We start from the raw sequence: 21,514 nt of genomic DNA on the forward strand, positions 1-21,514 counted from the left end.
TGGTACAAAATTTCTGATAAATGATGCTTTGTATTCACCACAACCGAAAAAAAATTTGTTGAGTTTTAATGACATATATTCCCATGAGTATGATACTCAGACAATAAATGAAAGAAATAAGAAATATATGTGTCTTACCACACATAAATCAGGAAAGAAATACGTAGTTGAAAAACTACCAATGCTCCCCTACTAGGTTGCATTATATATATAATTTTATTTGAATCAAACATGGTAGTTGATAATTCTTCAATGCTGATTAATTGGCATGATCGATTAGAACATCCTAGTTCAACAATGATGCGAAGAATTATAGAAAATACACATGATCATCCGCTGAAAGACCTGAAGATCTTTCAAAATAATAAGTTTCAATGCAAAGCATGTTCTCTTGGAAAACTTATTATAAGACCATCACCAGCTAAAATCTAAACTGAATCACCCATGTTTCTTAAATGTATTCAGGGTGATATTTGTGGACCAATTCATCCACCATGTGGACCATTTAGATATTTTATGGTATTGATCGATGCCTCCAGCAGATGGTCACATGTATGTTTATTATCAACCCGAAATGTGGCATTTGCAAGATTACTTGCTCAAATAATAAATTGTGGAATCAATTTCCTGATCATACAATCAAGAAAATTAGACTTGATAATGCTGGTGAATTTACTTCCCAGACTTTCGATGATTATTGTATGTCAATGTGAATCACTGCTGAGCATCATGTTGCTCATGTACATACACAAAATGGATTAGCTGAATCATTGATTAAACGTCTACAACTGATTGCTAGACCAATGATTATGAAAACAAAACTCCATGTTTCTATATGGGGACATACAATTTTACATGTTGTTGCATTAATTCGCATCAGACCAAGTACATATCATAAATACTTCCCATTGCAGCTTGCATTTCGTAAAGAAGCAGATATTTCTCATCTGAGAATTTTTGGATGTATGGTATATGTGTCTATTTCACCGCCTCAACGAACAAAAATGGGACCTCAAAGAAAAATTGAAATTTACGTTGGTTATGATAGCCCATCAATCATTCGATATCTTGAGCCTCAGACAGGCGACGTGTTTACAGCACGTTTTGCTGATTGTCATTTTAATGAGGAAATCTTCTCAATGTTAGGAAGAGAAAATAAACATATCGAAATGGAAATTACATGGTATATATCATCATTGTTGTATCTGGATCCAAGAACTAAACAATGTGAAAAAGATGTACAACAAATTGTGCATTTGAAAAGAATAGCAAATCAAATATCAAATGAATTTGCAGACACAAAAGAGGTAACTAAATCATATATACATGTTGTAAATGTCTCTGCTCGAATTGAAATTCCAAAGTAACAAATTGAAGACACTCATGATGTCATTAAACGCTTGAAGCATGGAAGACAAATCGGTTTCAAGGATAAAAATCCACGAAAAAGAAAAAAACATAGAGAAACACGATAAAAAAATAGAGTATGATATTCCTATAGAAATACATGATGATGAAAAGGTTCTGTTAAAAACACAAACTGATGAAAATCGTGAAATCTCTATCAATTATATTAATAGTGGAAAAATATGGAACTGAAAAGATATAAAAGAAATTGATGAGATATTTTCTTACAATGTGGCATTTGAAATCATAAATGACAATGAAGATAATGAACCAAAATCCTTTGGTGAATGTAAAAATCGACATGACTGGATAAAATGGAAAGATGTCATCCAGGTTGAATTCGATTCGCTAAATAAACATAACTTTTTGGACATATATACTCTTTACACCTGAAGGTGTAAAACCTGTTGGGTACAAATAGGTTTTTATTCGAAAGCGAAATGAGAAAAATGAAATAGTAAGATATAAAGCTAGACTTGTTGCACAAGGTTTTTCTCAAAGATCTGGAATTGATTATGAAGAAACGTATTCTCCTGTTATAGATGTAATTACATTTCGGTATTTGATTAGTTTGACGATATCTGAAAATTTAGAAATGTGTCTTATGGATGTTGTCACAACTTATTTATACGGATCACTCGATAGTAATATATGAAAATCCCTGAAGGATTTAAGATGTCTGAAGCACAAAGTTCAAAAACAGATAATGTTATTTTGTTAAATTGCAAAAATCGTTATATGAGTTAAAGCAACCGGGTCGAATATGGTATAATCGACTAAGTGAACACTTAATGAAAAAGAGATATGTAAACAATTCAATATGCCCTTGCGTTTTCATTAAGAAAACAACACCCGTATGTGTAATTATTGTTATATATGTTGATGATTTATACATCATTGGAATGAATAAAGAAATTCAAGAAGTTGAGTCGTACTTGAAAGAAGAATTTGAAATGAAGGACCTTGGAAAAACAAAGTATTGTCTGGGTTTGCAAATTGAACACATAAAATGTGAAATATTTGTTAATCAGTCAAATTATACAGAAAATGTTCTTAAACGTTTTAATAAGGACAAATCAAATCCTTTAAGTACTCCAATGGTTGTTAGATCACTAAACATAGAAAATGATTCATTCCGTCCATGTGAAGATAATGAAATTATTCTTGGTCCAGAAGTACTATATCTAAATGCTATCGGTGCCCTTATCTATTTTGCAAATTGTACAAGACTTGATATATATTTTGGTGTAAATTTATTGGCAAGATTTAGCTCATATCCAACAAAGAGACACTGGAACGGAATTAAACATATATTCCGTTATATACGAGGAACAACAGACTTGAGACTTTTGTATTCAAAATTGGTTATCCTGATGCTGGGTACTTATCTGATCACACAAGGCACGTTCCCAAACCGGATATGTATTTACTCGTAGAGGCACTGTAATTTCTTGGTGTTCACAGAAACAAACACTAGTAACAACTATCAAATCATGCCGAGATTATTGCACTACATGATGCAAGTCATGAATGTGTGTGGCTAAAATCAATGACCAAATATATCCAAATCTCATGCGAATTATCATTTGACAAGAAGCATGTGATACTAAACGAAGATAATATTGCATGTGTTGCTCAAATAAAAGAGAGATACATAAAAAGTGACAGAACTAAACATATTCCGCTTAAGTTCTTTGAATTCACCCAAGAACTTGATAAAAATAAAGATATTGATATTCGTTACATTCAATCAAGTAAAAACTCATCAAATTTCTTCACAAAGACACTTCCTACGACAATATTCAAAAAATATATATATAACATTGGGATGCGCAATCTACGAAATTTGTGAAGAATCGTTTGTGTTAACATGAAGGGGAATTTACATAACTACAATATTTTTCCGTTACTATGGTTTTTATCCCAATGAGTTTTTCTTAGTAAGATTTTTAACGAAACAGTATAGAAACACGTAATGAAGACAATCATTATATCATGAGCATCATCACAAGTGAGAGTGTTGAAAATAAAGAATTATTGAATGTTGAAAAATAAGAATTGTAAATATTGAAAATTAGTGTGTGATGATGAATGTAATGATGTATTTATTTTTGGATTATTTCCAAAGAAATTCTATAAATAGGTCTCTCAATTTGTAAAGAAAATTACAATTGAATAGAGAAAAAATTTTATAGTGTATAGTTTGATATATTTTGTGAATTACTTTTTACCGTAAATTTTTATTTTTAACAGAATCTACAATATTTCAACCTCTCTAAACTTGTTCAACTTTAACAAAGTACCTTATCAAAGAACGAGTGAACAAATGAAACGATCAAACAAAGCGGGAGACATTCAACAAGAAACAAAGCGGCATGTATATATGTTGTAAGGAGGTATATTACAAAATGGGAAAGAGGGAAGAAAAAAAATCGGACACGATACACACAAAATTTTGAAGATAATACACATTCATCACCTTGTAGAATCATTTACTACCTTCCAATCCCAAGCTCTTCTGCATATCTCTAGTCAGGCTGAACTGCAAGGTGTTATGCCATGGAAAAAGCGTACGCGTCACTGGAAGCTTTCTCCGAAGGTCCTACACAGCATTGGAGCAGTACAAAAAAGCTTCAGTTCTGGATGATGAAGGCAATATTTGTCCACACGACTTTTTTCCAAAAACTATGAAATTAACCCAAAATATGGGAATTGTTGATAATAAACTCGATGATAGAGGAGCTGACCGAGTATTTGGGGTTGGATTTCCATGACTTTAGGAGCCAAAGACTTGCATTATTTAAAAATTGCACATAAAAATTAATTTCCTTTCAATAATGGAGAATGATCTCCACCATTGGGTCCGTCATTGCTCATCACAATTATCTGACATAACACTGACTATTACTAGCAAAATTAATTTACTGGGAGCAAACAGTAATAATTCACACGCATACAGTCTTCAATAGATGATGGGCTAGAGAAATGAAAAATAATGGGGTTGAACTATCAGAGTCTAAACTTTGCTTGAGGAAAAAATTTGTATTAGCAAACTCAATTTCTAATCACATTAGCATCTAAAGCTCGTGTAATTTTCACCATGTTCTAGGCCATGGGTTCAACACTCCTCTGTGCGTGCATGTGAAGAAAAGAAGTTAATTTATCACTATGTTTGATAAATTTTAGAGTACTTTTGTTCCTAATTCTACAAAGGCGATGCAATCATGATGTTAGCGTACCTTAAAAGTGGCGTCTGACAAGTTTGAATAAGACATCTGCCAATAAAATCACATCAGCAGGAGAATTTCGAACACAAATGATTTTATTCAAAATGAAAGAGGTGACCTGGAGGGAATTCAGATACTCTGTCTCATGGTGACGAATAATGTTAGTTAAGGAAACTGTACAATCATCAGGTGCCTGCAAAATTAACACATGTTGTTAGCCTATTGTTATATCCTGCAAAACCATCGGCATTAAATTAAGAAAACAAAGCCTCCTCATATGATGCATTTCCTCCTCACCTTCCAAGATATTGATGCATATAAAATCAAAATAGATTTTTATATCCTAATTCCTGACCACTGTGAAATCCTCTGCTAAGATTGAAACCAAAAGGGGACCCAAACTGTACAATAAAGTATATTATGAGAGTATTTTGACTCGCATATCAAAGGCAAGTAAACAAAAATACTGTTACGAAATTCTTTTGTATTACTTCAAAAAATCCATTTCACGTCAAGAAATTTAAAGAAAATAACAAATTAAACAATGACATCGACCTCATGATCAAGACCTTGCTTTAGACTCACCACTAATAAAAAACTACTGCAAAATAATAAAAAATTGATTCCATGAAACCTAGAGCTTTTGGCACTTGCTCATCCAAACTGTCTAAGTTACTGTCCATACCAATAATGCAATCACCAAAACTATAATTGTCAGCCACACCTACGTGAATGAACCAAAATGACATACTATGAACCGAGGCCGCAAAGTACACGACACAGCAGTAGGTACTTCAACCAACCCAACCTAACAGAGAAGCCCGGTACAATTACAATGTAAGCATTACCTGAAATATTGTGGAATCCTTGCATTCCTGCTTTGTATCTAATTGGACATTTCCCTCTTCAAAGTAGTGGGCCCCCACCTAGACGATACAAATACACTCCTTTATTTTTTTCCTTTTTAGCCAAGTAAAAAATATGGTGGAAACAACGTGCACAAAACAGATTTTACAAGAACATCAATAAATAACATGACAAAAACTACCTGCAATATACCTCTCACTTCCACAATTTGTGGCTCGTCCTTAAATTCAATTATCCATGTTGACCGCCAACTTCCATTGCTAAAAAGAACAGCAGACATGGTTATGTAACAAAAATTCTCTCAAGAAACAGGAACTCTCAAGGGTTGTGCTCCCATGGGATCGCTTATACAGGAAAAACAATCTACCTTCTCACGTAATATTACAATGCTGTTCTATCAAATAAAGGGGGACAAATTAAGAAAAACATATTGAGCTAGAAAGAGGAGGATGTTTGACAAATCTTAGTGCAAGCAATTCGTGATTTCTCTAGATTTATGCCAATCCCACTGATATCGAGATTTCTTTCTTGTTTACTACATCTCCATTCAGTTGTTGAATACACATCAATCAATCCCAACTTGTCCAAAAATCCACCTAATCCAGGATTGGTGAGGCCTAAGTTAGAACATCAACAGTCATGATTTGGCAGGGATATGATACAAGGAAATATAGATTATTAATCGCATCATGTTGAATTTAATTTCTTGCAATTCTAATGATAAACTTGATGCCATTGAGCAATTTCACAGGAGATGTACAAGTTTTGTATATGTCTTCATCAAGATTTACAGCCATATGAGTTTCAATGCTCCTCGAGCTATCCTTAGTATCCAATCTCAACACTGATTCCAGGAACTACAGATTGTTTCTCTCTTCTTTAAGTAACCACATTCTCCAGACATTGGATAGTAACTGGTTGTAGAATTGTTCCACAGCTCTAGCATCCAAACTGCATCCACATATATAACACTATACTCGAGTAACTCACCTACTGTTCTTTCGAACTAGAGGCCACTTACTGAACATTCCCTAAGATACCCCTCAACTTGTACGACTTCCTGACATCTTTTATTGGAGCATGCATTAATTAACTGACAATGATCGTACCATATGTGGTCTTGGAGTAACATGTATACCAATTCCCAGCCATGTTTTCATTTTTCAATTTATTTCCAATCACTGGCACACTACAACCAAACTTCCTCATTCCTTGTCAACTACACTTCCTTTGTGCGATCTAAATTCATCTGAAACTTCTCATACTATCGATTCCCAGAAATGTTTGAAGACATTTAGATCTGGACTTCGACTTATGCTTGGAGTACTTTCTTTAGCCTCTTAATTCCCATTCCATGATCTCCCGTAATCACTATGTTGTTTGCATACACAACAAGAATAGATTATTTCCTTTATCTGTTCTTCAGAGAAATAACATATGATCACTATGTTGTTTGCATACATAACAAGAATAGATTCCATCCATTCTCTGTTCTACGGATAAATAACATATGATCAGTTTGCTTTCACTTCTGTCATAACTTCTTCATTATAGGTCTAAACCGATTAATCTTTTCTGCATTATCATGAGCATCGATATCTCGGCTACATTTATGCATACTTCTTCTCGATAAGCATGATTTTAGCTTTTCAAAATCAAAAGACTTTAAAATATTACTACTGAAATACTGCTTCGATTATGACACCGGAAACAAAGTATAAATTGTTTAATTAGAAGATATATATATCAAGTATAACTCTTTAAAGTTTCCTTCTGAAAACACATACATCAAACACATGATGATGAACTAAAACCACAGAAATAAGACAATGCTTCTGGACTTTCGACGGACTTCAAGCATACCAGAAATTCTGAGGGCTGTGTCTAGCTGCAGAAATTACCACAACAAGTTCAAAATCCAAGCCCTGTTCTTCTACAGCTTTGCCATCAGTACAATATACAGAACAAACTCCTTTCGGGTATGCTTCACTAACATACTTGCTAATTTCTGCATCCAATGCACACCTACCAAGAAAGAGTTCAACAATTGCAAGAGAAACAAAATGAGCGGAAAATATACTCCTAGGATGCAGAATTATTTCAAACAGAAAAAGAAACCAAGGTTGGGAAAAGAAATAAACCAACTTACATGATTCGAATCCTTTTTAGAATGAAGTACTAATTAAAATATGATTAAAGATTTGTTAATTAAACGAATTGATAATTCGGAATCAACATGTTGGAATCCACCAAATTTAAAATGGTCAACCAATCTACTTCAGATTACATGATCCCGATAAATCCAACTAGACGAATGAGAATATAACACGCGATAGATAAGATTGATTTCGAATCTTCTGAACTAGTCTGGATGCAGCCTATAAATAGAAGCTCAACTACTTCTCTCGAGTTCTAGCCATATACCTTAGATTTTCTAACCAGTTTCTAGGGTATTTTAGCGTCGAGAAGCTTCGGAGCTAGTGTCGACTCGAGAAGGGGTGGTGAACCGAGACACGCAGATCGAGACATCGTCAACGGGCTGATGACGGACGCAAGTATAATCCTAAATCCTTAAATAGTGATTTAAGGATCATTAAGAAGAACTTTGAAGCATGTTTGGTAATTCAGGATCTGACTTGATAGTGATTTCATTATGTTAGTATTGTCTAGGTTCAGACGAATAAACTTTCTATCAGATTGTTTTAGTGAGATACGTGATGCACTGACTGAGATATCAAAGCATAGTATACACCCTTATATGCATAGTTATTTGGGGCGCAAGGCGCGCTAGGGTGTCTTGAGGCCTGAGGCGCGAGGCGAAGCGCACGCTTTATCGAAGTAAGGTGCATATGACACAAATTTTAAAATTCAACATATATAAAATATTTTATACGATTTAAATTAAATACTTTGACAAAGATAAAAAAATAATATAAATAAAAATTCATTAGTAGATAATATACCATAAATCATAGCAAAAAAAACAAACTCCAATCATCTAAAATTCATTAGTAAGTCGTAAGTGCATCATAATATATTAACCAAAAAACTTCAAAAATCTAAATCATCAAATTCATCTTCATCCTCCCCAAGGCACAAAAAGAACAGAAATAGGTGAAGGCACAAAAAGAACAGAATTAGGTGAAGGATACAGACGTAGAGACTTTGTAATCCACAAGGCAGTAGGCACAAAAAGAACAGAATTACGTTAAGGATACAGAGACGTAGAGAGTTTCAGCGTAGAGAAAGGCCACTGCTGCACAGTCCAGAAAGAATTTGAAAGAACGGTAAGAAAAATAACGCACATCAGATTGTAGGGCTTTTTTAAAACATTAAAAAGGGCTTTTATTTGTTATTGGGCTTTAAATTTTATGGGCTTGAGTTATATATAGTTAATTGCAGCGTATAACACAAAAGCGCACAGGCGCGCGCCTTTCTGCCGCGGCGCGCCTGGGCCGAGGCGCACCTCAGGCGCGCGCCTGTTTAATGGCTTGCCCCAGGGTCATAACCCAGGCGCAACAGGTGCCTTTGGCTGCGCCTGTCGCCTAGCGCAGCCAGGCGCTCGCCTTTCATAACAATGCTTATATGCTGCATATTTATCTGTTGCATGATACATGTTTTATTGTTTTAGCATACTATGCATTACATATCACGTTGGACCTAATATCTTTTGAGACATACCTTGTTTATTGGGGCCGGTCAACTCTGTTCTGTATTGTGGACGGTTGGGCATCGAGAGCTCGGACCCACGGATGACCTTGGACATTGTAGGTCCACGTCTTGATGATGAGTGTAAGAGCCAAAACATGACTAGGGTAGATCAGATACTACACACTCAGTTTGTCAGTTTGTATACTCGAACATTCTCGTATCGGGTGATTGTCGCACACGTCGTTGTTTTCATCTTGGGCACCCCATTCCACGGCACAGGTCTTAGGTTGGACGGTTTGGACAACCAGGGGAGTGGCTAGAGAAGTTGGGTTTTCGATGGTGATCCGGTGGAGGTTTTATTTGGTTTCTCGTATTCTTGTGCAGGATTATATTTCGATATAGTTGTATTAACGTTGAAGACTGATATTACTATTTAGTTTTCGTTTGGGTTGTAAGAAGTTTAAGTATTTGGTTTTCGCTGTTAAATTGTTGTTATCAAGTTTAAATTTTGCATACTTATTAGTATGTTAAGTAGTTGCTCGGGTAAGAGTGCTACACCAACCATAACATTCTTACTGCACTTTAATCTTGAACAAACATGTCATATAAATGATTTTTTTCAATGTGTTTAGATTCAATTGTTATTAACCAACAGAAGCTTTAACACTTGTAGATTTCAGGATGGAAAGATCTGTGTGCTGGTTTGTTGTGGCCATACCTCTGGACCAAACAAAAGTGACAGCCTAAGTCTGTGGGTATCTTTTCAAAAAAAATTGACCAGCCAACTCACAGTGCTTTACTTACTAGATCAGCCTTCCAACTATCCAACCCGAAAACTAAATATATGTACATTCAGGAATTACATTTCATTTTCAATTCAGACATAGTAACCTTCATTTGCAAAATTTTGCTATCTGCAGTAGATAAGCAATTTTAACACTGAATTCTAAAGCATTACCGATATTCCTCAATATATGGCGAAGGAAGCTCTTTATCATTTGCAGGTCGTGTATCTTCACAAACCTGAATCAACATAAGTTATATCATTAAAATATTTCGGAACAGTCAGCATATTTAAATGCCCTAGATTTCTATTAAGTAACATGCATTTAAGTTTGATTTATTTCACAATGGAGATTAGTTTAAACCAAGTCTATGATGGTTAGCAAGCCTACTAATAACTGGCAAAGGCTATTGCTATCAATTTTTCAGGATACAAGATATTTCAACATCCCAATCATTCCTGCTCCATAGGGGTATTTTCAGATGCATCTTTCTTCCTCCAGACTCATAGCTCAAGATGTCATCACCCCATAATGCAAGAAGATTTATACCCAACACCCCAGTATGTCAAAACATCAACATATAACAACTCATCAACCTAGTTGAACCAAAGTGCAAATCATTTAGTTAGGAAATATGTAGTTTTTTCATTACTTATTTACTTTTTTGTCACAAAGGTTAAAAACTGGAGTTCAACTTCAAATCCTATAACGATAGATAAAGCAAAACCCCTCCATGCCAAAAATTAGTTTCATATCCATGATGCTAAAGAGGCTGAATGCCTGATCTAACAGTCTATAACAAAAAGAGAACATTTAAAAGCTTGGTAAAAAATCCAAAATAATAAAAATTCTGCAAGTGATAAGAAATTAGTAACGAAAACCCAACTCACCTGTTTCACGTGATCAACTATTGCAACCTCAGCAGTCCTAGGATCAAGATATTCATTTTCGTCAATCTCGCTAAATGATGTCAGAAGTACCTACAAACATTAAAGAGAAGGCAACCGAGATTAAAGAAATAACATTTGCTGACCGCATCGAAATTGCACCATAACAAATTCAATATATTTCAAGCACAATTGACACGTTTCACAGTATAAAACTACTGTCATACTCTGTTAGGAAGCTACAATAACTCTTAACATCTGTATAAATTCTTGAGAAGCTTGTTCTGGACAGGTAACTCCTTCCAGAATATTGAAACACCCCCAAAACAAGATGGAGAGGAGCAATTCGTTCATAAAAAAACTTATACCACTACTTTCCACCATTATTTATTTATATATATGACAATGCCATCATTATTGAAAGCCCATGTCCCGATTCCTATCTATTTCCATGCAATGATACTATAAACCATCCGAAATACTGCAAGCACCATCTTACTGAAGTGACCTACATTAATAATCCGCTTTATTCATAACCAATACGAAATCTTCACCACCACTATGGTGGATGGAATTTTACAGAAATAGTCCTCAATGCTCTACGAAACCACATAAATTTACTGAACCCAATTCACACATTTAATATCACCTTCTATAAGCGCATTGTAACATATAAAACACATTTGATTGATTCTACTTCGAGCAAAAAAAGTTATTCCGCCAGCATGCAAAACAAGAACATCTAAGTTCAGCAAACGAAATCAACTCATTCACCACACCTTAATTACCGCAGCAATTCTTCAAAATTAACTCAAGTTCATAGAAATTAACGAGAAGAAAGTTGTGACAGCATTCACTTTACCTCACCGCTTCTGTCTGGAAATTCGAGGCAGATCATGTGAGCTTTGTTGTACAGTGGAAACGCCTCCGCCGCCGCCTTACTATACAATCTCTCGTTCTTCAAAACTGCCTGAATATCTGCACATTCAACATGATAATAAAATAAAGCAGAAATTCCAAATGTTGGATGTATATACATAAGCATACCCTTGGCTACGTATTGGATTTCTCCGGCGGGAGAATTGAGGAGAAACCATTTAGCTATCTCAATTTTCTGGTCGTCACTGAGCTGGGATTCCGTTTCTTCCTCGTCTGACATTACTGAGTCCCACTGTGTGTCAACAAAAACTTCTCCCTCTCAATTACTTATGTTTTGTTTTGTATTTAATAATTGACAAAATTAAATTACATTAAATTGAAAGTAACATTAACATACTTAATATATAACTATTCATCCTTGCACATGCGTTGTATGTGGCACGTGATACATAAATGTTAATTATTTTATGTATGCAACATATTTTTATTTTTTAACTGTTTGATTTTGTTATGCTCTACAAATAAATGGGGCATATGCTTAACAAAATATTTTTTTATCCTAGACAAAATGTAAACTTTTAATACTATTTTACTATCAGATACAAATCTGATACAGGAAACCTATTTCTTACATCGTCTAGGCACCAAAACATGCAATATAAATTACAAACTATAGACAATTGATTATTAAAGGACATCAAACTCATAGTGAAAGCAAACATTAAAATTAAATTTGCTTGTTATGTGCAATACCACTTAAATAACGAAGAATACTGCCCCAATCGGAATAAAAATTTCAGACCCATAAATATAGAGTTGAGAAAATCAAATCAATATAGGGAACATCTCTGCTTGGTTAATAAAACTCCACTACGAAAATAATACCACAACAAAATAATTAAAAAGATATCCACGTGATATTTGTGCCAAGTAATCAAAGAACCAAAAATATAAAAGAAATATTGACGTTGACCAGTAGAGCCTCCAAGAAAAAGAGAAGAAATGTTTTTGTCTCATTAATCATGTCAATTATCCAAGCACATTTACTTCATCCATCACTGATATTGCATTCAACCTTCACACTATGCAGGAATAACACTATCAGACATCACTAAATTCCAAAATTAACCTTGCAAACACAAATATTTCACGATTGAATTGAACCTCAATTATCCAAATTCTAATTGTGTTCGCTAAAGCAGATAAAAAATTATGTACTGCCAAAAAAAAACAAAGTAGAAAAAGGAAAAGTCAAGCAAGTAAATTACTAAATTAGTAATACAAAGTTTAACCAACTACAAATGTGAAGCCAAAAAAAGATAAGAGGTGGGGAGGGGAGTGGAGGGGACACTAGGAGTGAGGATTGGGGAACTGGTAAAACGGGCACTCAGACATGACTTTAGCGAACGAGCAATCTCCAATTCCCGCTAATCAATCTACTCTTCCTACAGTCTATAGAGATTCTCAATTGATCGTTAATCAACTGAAAGGGATCTACACTATTAATCAAGAGGGCTCTCAAGCCTTACTTCATCAAGGCACGCAAGCAAGGGTTGGCTAGACTGCTCGATTGGAGGATTGGCAACGCTTGTTGCGAACTATTGTTCTTCATTTGCCTTAGTTGTGCCCAAATTACAAATCCAATCGAATATTTTCTCAAATCCCAACTCATGGAATATAAAAATTGAAATAACACGTTCGACGAAGTAAAGAAAGGACAATTGAAATATATTTTATGCTAACTTTTATCAAGTTTCATTTAATTTATGTATAATTAAATTATATTAAGTTTTGTTGAACTTGAATCTATGTTCCAATAACCGTTATCCAAAATACTAACCCAGTTAGCAATCACAAATGGACCAAGATATAGACATTGCCCATCTTGAAACTGATTTTTATGTGTTTTTAATTGCTACATCGTCTTTAGGAAGGCTGAAAAAACCCAACTCATCACGCATCATGATATTTCCCAGGTTGGAGAAAAAAAGGACCCAAGCTTAACTTGTGCAATTTTTGGACCTCGAATAGTTAAGCCGTAGGATGGAAATTCAGATAAGAAAACCCATCATAGAATTTGGTTGAAACATTTACCATGAAGACGATAATCAAATCAATATAAAGCAAGGAGCTGTAAACCAGACATCCTATTGCACTATGCAACCAAATGATGAATGTAAAATCAACTATAATGAAGATATTCCATTGATTGAAAAAAAAGATACTTGATAGCTGGTAAACTTAGGCAATACTGCTAGCTTACACCTACCTACAATCGTAAAAAAAAAAGAGCATGTTAATGGAAATGGACGAAACACATATCAACTAAGTTCATTTGAACAAACACCTTCTCGCTGATAGGAGGAAGGAACCCAAAATATCCCCCTATTGGTATTGAGTATTCCATTCAGCAAAAGTAAATTGTCATGAAAGTTTCAACCCCGCTTCCTCCTCTTTCACCTTGTTAAATATTATAGATATTTACTCCTTACTTTGAGATGTAGGCCACCAAAATCTCAGCACTCAAAACTTCTACCCAAAACTCAAGTTATCGCAATTCAAGCACAAACCTGATAACAATTCCAACTAACCTCTGCTTTTCCAAATCCATAGTTCAAAATTCTAATTTATACAGCCAAACAACAAAGAATACCTTATTGTGCATGAAAATAGCACATCCAGATTCGAGCTGGTCCTTATCCGCAAGCAACAATGGTTTGAATATTTCGAAGACCAACGACAATTAATCTCAGTACTGGTAAAACAAAGACTTTTCAATGTAAATGAATGGAGTAGAATAGATGCGATAGTATGAATTGGTTATTACTGAATTCACTTAAATGACTAAGCAATGATTAATTCAAAAGTTCCAAGTTTACAACTGCAGTGCGCGCATATTCATATAACTTTTGGAGATAAAAATATAATCCCACTGGTGAATATACCGAAACCAATTAAGTAAGGTTGATAATTTGGGAGAAACCTAAAAAATGAAGGATTAAAATTTTTAAGAACCCATATTTGAAATTCTAAGGTGTTAAAAACACCAAACCCGAAAGAATTTAATCATGAAACCAAAAATAAGGATTAAATTTTTTTAAATCCAAATAATAATCGTAAAATTAATTATTTGGAAGAAAAAGAACTTGTATGTTATTGGAGCAAAAAATGGTATGCTTGATAGATATATAACCAGTTAAGCAAATATACAGCGCTTCAAAACTCAAGGTGATACTACGTTAAAGTAATACCCAATCTTGAATCAAGCAATTTGGCAAATACTAATAATAAACAACAAAATACACGAAATAGCAATACTTACAACAAAAGCAAAACTGATGCGACATTTGGGGATGCAAGAGGGAGATATATTATCCCAGCGCATAGGATACAATGACGTGGGTGGGAAGTTAGAAAAGGATGGGTACAAACTATAGACATTAAAAGACGTCAAACTTATAGAGAAACCAAACTTGACAATTAAATTAACTTCATATGTGCAAAACAAGAAGTACTAAACGACACTGCGCCAAAAAAAAAATCATATCCATAATTTATATTTATATTGTAGTTGAGAAATAAGCCAAAAGAAAGGACTTTCTCCAAGCAGACAAATTTGTCACCTTATATCACTTCCATACGCCAAATTTTGGAAATCAAACAAATAATGGAACATACCTACATGTATGTGGAATCTCCATTATAGAAAATAAGCAACAAATACTTAAAAACATTTCTATGTCTTGCGAAGTTACGGTCCGGATCATATTGATACCGTTATTACTGACTAACATGGGGGTACATGGCACTTTACAGGGTTTTATGGCCATTCTACTCGAAGTTAGACATCTCTCATGGAATTGCTTTGGAGACTTCATTCCATGTATTCATTACCTTGGATTATAGGAGGAAATTTTAATGAGATCGCCCATTTTTAGGAAAAATCAGGTGGGTTTGACCGAGGGTACTCATCCATGACCTCATTCGGGGAGGTAACTGATCAATGCAGCCTGATGGATTTAGGCTATGAAGGTCCACCTTTCACATGAACAAACAAAAAGCATCCTTCCCATAAGATCCAGGATCACTTGGATTGTTTTCTAGTAACATCAGCCTGGAAAAATTGTTCTGTGACGCTTGAGTGACCCATATGGATTATGATGACTCAGATCATCGAACGATGCAACTTGAACTCCATCCTGCAACACAAACTATTTTCTCAGAACACACTCCCATCCGCTACTTCAAATTCGAACCTTTTCGTTCTGACAGTAACTCCAAACAAAATTTGGTGGAAAGATGGTCCTCTATTGCTTCATCTCCATCACATACATCAAAAGACTTGATGAATAAATTGGCAGTGTATGTATAACATTTGAAAACATGGGGACAAAACACTTTTAGTCACTTACCCAAGAGAATTCGGACTACCCAGGCCCGTATTTCCCATTCGGATTGAATACCAGTTACCTAAGAAAATATGCTGGACCTCCAAAGTATGGAAACACAACTCGATCGTCTTAATTGGAAGCAGCGCTCCTGAGCTGATTGACTTGCTTGCAAAAACACGAAATTTTTCCACCACAAAGCTCCAACCAGCTGACGGAAATTTTTTATTAAAGGGATAATGTCAGTTAATAATGAGAGGATCACTAATGCTCAGGAGGTGAGTGCAACATGTATGCAGCATTTCACAAGCATTTTTACCACTTCCAGTCCCTCTTTTGATGTGATTGAACGGGCACTTTCTGGACTGGAAGTGCGACTTTCGGACTCTATGCGGACCCAGCCGGATGCACCTTTTACTTCTGATGAGGTCTGTAGTGCATTATTTGGGATGGCCCCATGGAAAGCGCAAGTTTCGGATGGCTTCCATGCTGGATTCTATCAGGAAAATTGGTCAATGATGGGTGACAAATCTCTTCAATTTGCTTGAAGACTCTTAAGAGAGATGTCTATTGGAGGTTTGAACAATACTTGGTCCTTATCTCAAAAGTTAAAAACCCTCGATCTACTACAGATTATCGGCCTATAAGTCTATGCAATGTGGGGGTAAAAATGGTTGCAGCTAACAGACTCAAGCCTCGCCTTCAAGATCTTACTGATTTAGAGCAAAGTGCATTTATCCCAGGCCGACTCATCATTGACAATATGATGGTGGCCTTTGAATGTTAACACACTGAAGAGGAAAACTTGTGGCTGCAAGGGACTCGTGGCAGGTAAACTAGACATGAACAAAGCCTATGACCTGGTGGAATGGGATTTTTTAGCCGCTATTACGTCGAGACTCGGCTTCTCTAATCAATGGATTGATCGCATTCTGGATTTTATGTTACAAGCTTCTCAATTCTAATTAACGAGCATTCATTCCCTCTTTTCAGACCAACAAGGGGGCTCAGACGGGGTTGTCCGTTGTCTCCATATCTGTTCTTACTATGTGCCCAAGGTTTCTCATCACTCATTAAAAACCGAGTTAATATGAGGGAATTGAGAGATATTAGTTGCCACAGAAATGTCCCATCAGTAACACACTTTTTCTTTGCTGATGATAGTCTACTATTCGGGCATTTTGATCAAGCGTGTGAAACTCTTTGCGAAATTCTCCAAAGTTATGAAGCTGTCTCAGGCCAATTAATAAATTTAAATAAATCCAGAATAACATTTAGCCCCAACACAACAACAGATTGGCAGAATCTGGCATTCTCTATATTGGGTATGCATCGCAATGTGTCGTGTGAAGCTTACTTGCGGCTCCCCGCATTTACAGGCAGTAGTTACAAAGAAATTTTTATTGAGTAAAGGAAAGAGTAGGACGTTAATTAAAGGGCTGGAAGAGTCAGATGTTCTTGATTGGAGGCCGTTAAATCCTTATCAAAGCTGTAGCTCAAGCTATTCCCGCATACAGCATGAGCTTATTCAGACTCCCTATTGTTCTTTGCCATCGACTACGGAGCATGATAGTTAACCATTGATGTGGGGCACGTGGAGAGGAGAGAAGACTTCATTGCAGAGATGGGAATTGCATTGTTGTCCTAAATTACAGGGTGGGATGGGACTTCGTGATTTTATATCATTTAATCAATCTTTGTTAGCCAAACAAGCCTGGCACATTCTTACAAATCCAGATTCTTTAGCAGCTAGGATCTATAAGGCAAAATACATCCCACTACATAATTTTTTGAATACGAAGATTGGACAAAATCCTTCTATGTTTGGCATATAATGTGGGGACGAGATTTGTAGGCTAAAGGGATTCGATAGAGGATATTTAATGGTTCGAATGTAATTGTATTTAAAGATCCATGGTTGACAAGATCAAAGCTTTTCAAACCAATCATGGTTCTTACTCCAAATCAGGCCAATCTCATGGTTAGTGATCTAATGAATAATTTTGGGGATTGGAATTGGGATATAGCGGAACATTCAATATGGGAAGCGGATGTAGCAGAAGTTAGAAAATTGCAGTTGCTTTTCGAGACAGAAATGACTAACTTATTTGGCATTACACTTCCAAGGGGAATACACTATAAAACCTGGATACTTTCTTGCACGAGAAAGTGATCAATCTGGCAGTAGCGGACGAGTTTGTGGACTATCTAATGGGCCTCAGAAGTTATTGAAATTGCGGATTCCCAACAAGGCCAAGACTCAAGATCCATCTTTAGAGAGTCATTTTTAATGTGCTGCCTACTCAAGCTAATCTGATTGGGCATGGTATAAATGTGGACCCATAGTTCCCTTGGTGTTTCTCACATACAGAAAATATTTCCCACATTTTCTGGTAATGCAAGCGAGCCAGGAAGGTATGAAAGATGACTTCAATGTGGCCTGTTCTCATGAATTTTCAAGGTGGCCATTTTGCAAACTTATTCAGCCACATTGTTGATTATGGGAAGTTCGATGAACTTCGCAAATTTGTTCTCGTTAACTGGAGCTTTTGGAATGGACAAAATAGGTTGGTTTTCAAAGGTGTCCAGGAGTCGAGTGGTGATATGGTTGCGCACACTGATAGAGTGGGAGAAAAATACCATCTTCTTCCTCAAGATCCAGTGAATTCTAATCAGCACCCAGCCCCGTCCACTTTTTGGAAACCACCTCCAAGCAGAGTTCTTAAAGTGAATGTTGACGCAGAGGCAAGTGAATCAATGAATCATTTTGGTGTTTGCTTAGTGGGGAGAGACTCTCTTGGTCGTGTTATTTTTACAGAAGGAAGATGTTTCAAAGGCTTCTTTTCACCTCATGTGGCGGAATTTATTGCGGTAAAGGCGGGAGTGGAAAAGGCTATCAAATCTGGCTGGCCAAATTGGATTTTGAAAACAGCCGCTCTCTCTGTCATTCACACGAGTCAGAAAACTCTGTTCTTGGATGACGATTCTATTGCAGAGACCATTCGAAGAAGCTGCCATAGTGCACCACAAGCTACTTTACATCATTGTCCAAGGAATGCAAACTTTGCCGTACATGATCTCGCCCGTAGATGCCTTAATATGGGATGTAATTTAGTCTTTTTGGATGCTATTTCTAAGATTTTACAACATCCTGTAACTAATGATCTGTTGAATTCTCAATGAAATGGATGTTCATGATTAAAAAAAATATTTCTACATAATCTTGGTGCCATAGATAAGTAATCAAAAAAATAAAAGAAATAATAACATCCATCAGTTTAGCGAGGAAGAAAACAGAATAAATGCTTTTGGCTCATAAATCACATCAACAAGCCGCACACATTTGCTTCATTTATCACCAATTGCTGCACTCAACCTCGGCAGTATGCAGCAATAACCCTATCCAAAATCACTAAATTAAAAAATTAATCCCACAAACAATAATTTTTCACGAACTTGAACCTCGATAATCCAAACTCCAATTGCATTCGTTTATTCAGATAAAAAAAAATCCAACACAAAAGATAAAAATCAAGCAAGTAAATCAGTAATATAAAGCTTAACCAACTACAAAAATACAACAAAATGAAAAAGAAAAAAATGCGAGGGGGGAACTGGGCTATTAATGTACACAGCGTTTTAGCAAGACAATCAATGCATATAACTTATTATCGTATTCACCATTAAATCCACACAAATTACATAAAAAAAGCCAAGTTATAAAACCAGAAAGAGATACCAACATGGAATCCATTTACAGGTCAATTATTGCAATAAAAAAGCAAGTTCTTCCGAACCCTCATAAATAAACACCAAAAAATTTTGAAATAGGCAGAACATGCTAGGTTAATAAATCAAGAAAACAAAACGACAGTCAAACTGAGTTCAGTGGATTAAGATGAGATCGGGGAAGATAAAATCGGGCATTACCTCAATATGAAATATCTTGATTTTATGTACAACATCTAGAGAACGAAAAATACATATTATCTTGCTTCAAAGTAAAATAAAAAATAAAAAAAATACATATTATCCCTCAACGAGGGAAAGCTTTTTAGTTCGAGAAATTTTAAAAATAAAACAACAAAAATAATAAAATAGCCATACCCGCACCAAATCAACGGTCAGACATATGAATTAAGCAGATTAGCGAAAAATGAAGAGCAAAATTCAGATATTCCACGAAAAAAAAAACAGATCGAAAACATTGAAAACCGCATCGTACCTCGAGGAACGCAAGATGGATAGCTTGAGCCGACTGGGTAGATCGAAAACGATGCGGTTGGAATTCCCGATTACGCAGGGAAGACGAGATAAATGGGTAATGGAAGAGGGTGGAGAAATTAATTAACGGGGAAAACGAGGCATGGAGAGGAGATTTTAGGCGCTTAAGGTTTTTTAAATAAATAAAATAATAAAAAATTTAAAAGATTTTTATTTATTTTTATAACATAATATTAAGGTGACCTTATGCCATTTACTTCATCGATAATAAAGACAGACGTTGTACGAGACTAGACCAAAACCTATGAGAGACACTCTAACATGAAATGTTTCGGGGTACAACATGGTTTGCTTAGTTAAGATTAGTGTAGTTCTGAGTTTGCCTTATTTTTGCAGAAAATTGACAAAATGTAAGTATTTCAAATGTACGTAGAAAGATATCGATTCTTGTTTGTCTGAGGTGATATTTAAGTCTCTTTACAAACAATTGATGATGCGATATTATCTTTTCTTATTTTTCTTTGTAGTGAAAATTTTAAATATTATAGCAGTAAATGATAATTTTTGGAGGAGAGCGGGGTAAAAATGTAAAGTTAATGAGAATCGATTGCAGGTGTTATGTGTTGCAGCATGTAAAAGCATTTAGGATGTGGTTGGAGGGATAATAGCTCGGATGACTCGTGCTTTCGCTCGCCTATCGGTCAATATATGTTAGAATCAGAGATGGAGCCAGTTAAAAGGAGCTTGAGGGCAAAAAAAAAATTCAAAAATTTTAGGGGGCCAGGAGAAAATATTACGAGAGAAAGTGAAAAAAAAATTATTTTTAAACTTCTAGTCAATGAAATTTAAAAATTGAGGGAGAATTATCGCACTCACCCGCTCCTTGGCTCTGCTTATTGGAATTGATGGAGCAATACGAAGAAAAGAGTCCTACTAGATCCTAGTGGCAAATGTGTTCTCAAATACGCTAAAAAACACTCTATGATGCCAATAACAATGCCCATAATTATTTATTTAACTAGTGGTTTAATATGACCACTTTATCACAAAAGGCTATCGGCCACAACTAGCAATAAGTTGGAATCCGAATTTCAAATTCATCAAAACTTCTATATACATCATTATAGAATAAAGTTGGAGACATCGACCATGTCATCAATTTTATTTCAAATAAATTTATGTTTTTGATATTTCAAGCT

The 21,514-nt window shown here is 35.3% G+C and overlaps 2 protein-coding genes across 4 annotated transcripts; one reads left to right on the forward strand and one right to left on the reverse strand.

Moving 5' to 3' along the window:
* Positions 1–3,768: 3,768 nt before the first annotated feature.
* On the reverse strand, positions 3,769–20,470 carry LOC142553961 (F-actin-capping protein subunit alpha). Of its 3 annotated transcripts, XM_075664530.1 has the most exons (12): positions 20,317–20,466; positions 14,357–14,458; positions 11,872–11,995; positions 11,687–11,802; positions 10,828–10,917; positions 10,111–10,175; positions 7,365–7,526; positions 5,683–5,761; positions 5,483–5,560; positions 4,753–4,827; positions 4,647–4,682; positions 3,769–4,009 (listed from the first exon to the last, which is right to left on the reverse strand). In XM_075664530.1, the coding sequence occupies exons 2-12, from the start codon at positions 14,366–14,368 to the stop codon at positions 3,896–3,898; spliced, it is 951 nt and encodes a 316-aa protein (XP_075520645.1). In that variant the 5' UTR covers positions 14,369–14,458; positions 20,317–20,466; the 3' UTR covers positions 3,769–3,895. The 3 variants fall into 3 exon arrangements, with proteins under 3 accessions (XP_075520645.1, XP_075520648.1, XP_075520647.1); XM_075664533.1 differs by lacking the exon at positions 14,357–14,458 and having other exon boundaries at positions 11,872–11,985; positions 20,317–20,470; XM_075664532.1 differs by lacking the exon at positions 14,357–14,458 and having other exon boundaries at positions 20,317–20,470.
* LOC142554704 (uncharacterized) lies at positions 18,516–19,274 on the forward strand. The gene has a single exon (XM_075665374.1). It carries the CDS (start codon positions 18,516–18,518, stop codon positions 19,272–19,274), a length of 759 nt encoding a protein of 252 aa, XP_075521489.1.
* Positions 20,471–21,514: the final 1,044 nt, after the last annotated feature.

Source organism: Primulina tabacum, chromosome 8, assembly GCF_025594145.1.
Source record: "Primulina tabacum isolate GXHZ01 chromosome 8, ASM2559414v2, whole genome shotgun sequence".
Lineage (NCBI taxonomy): Eukaryota > Viridiplantae > Streptophyta > Magnoliopsida > Lamiales > Gesneriaceae > Primulina > Primulina tabacum.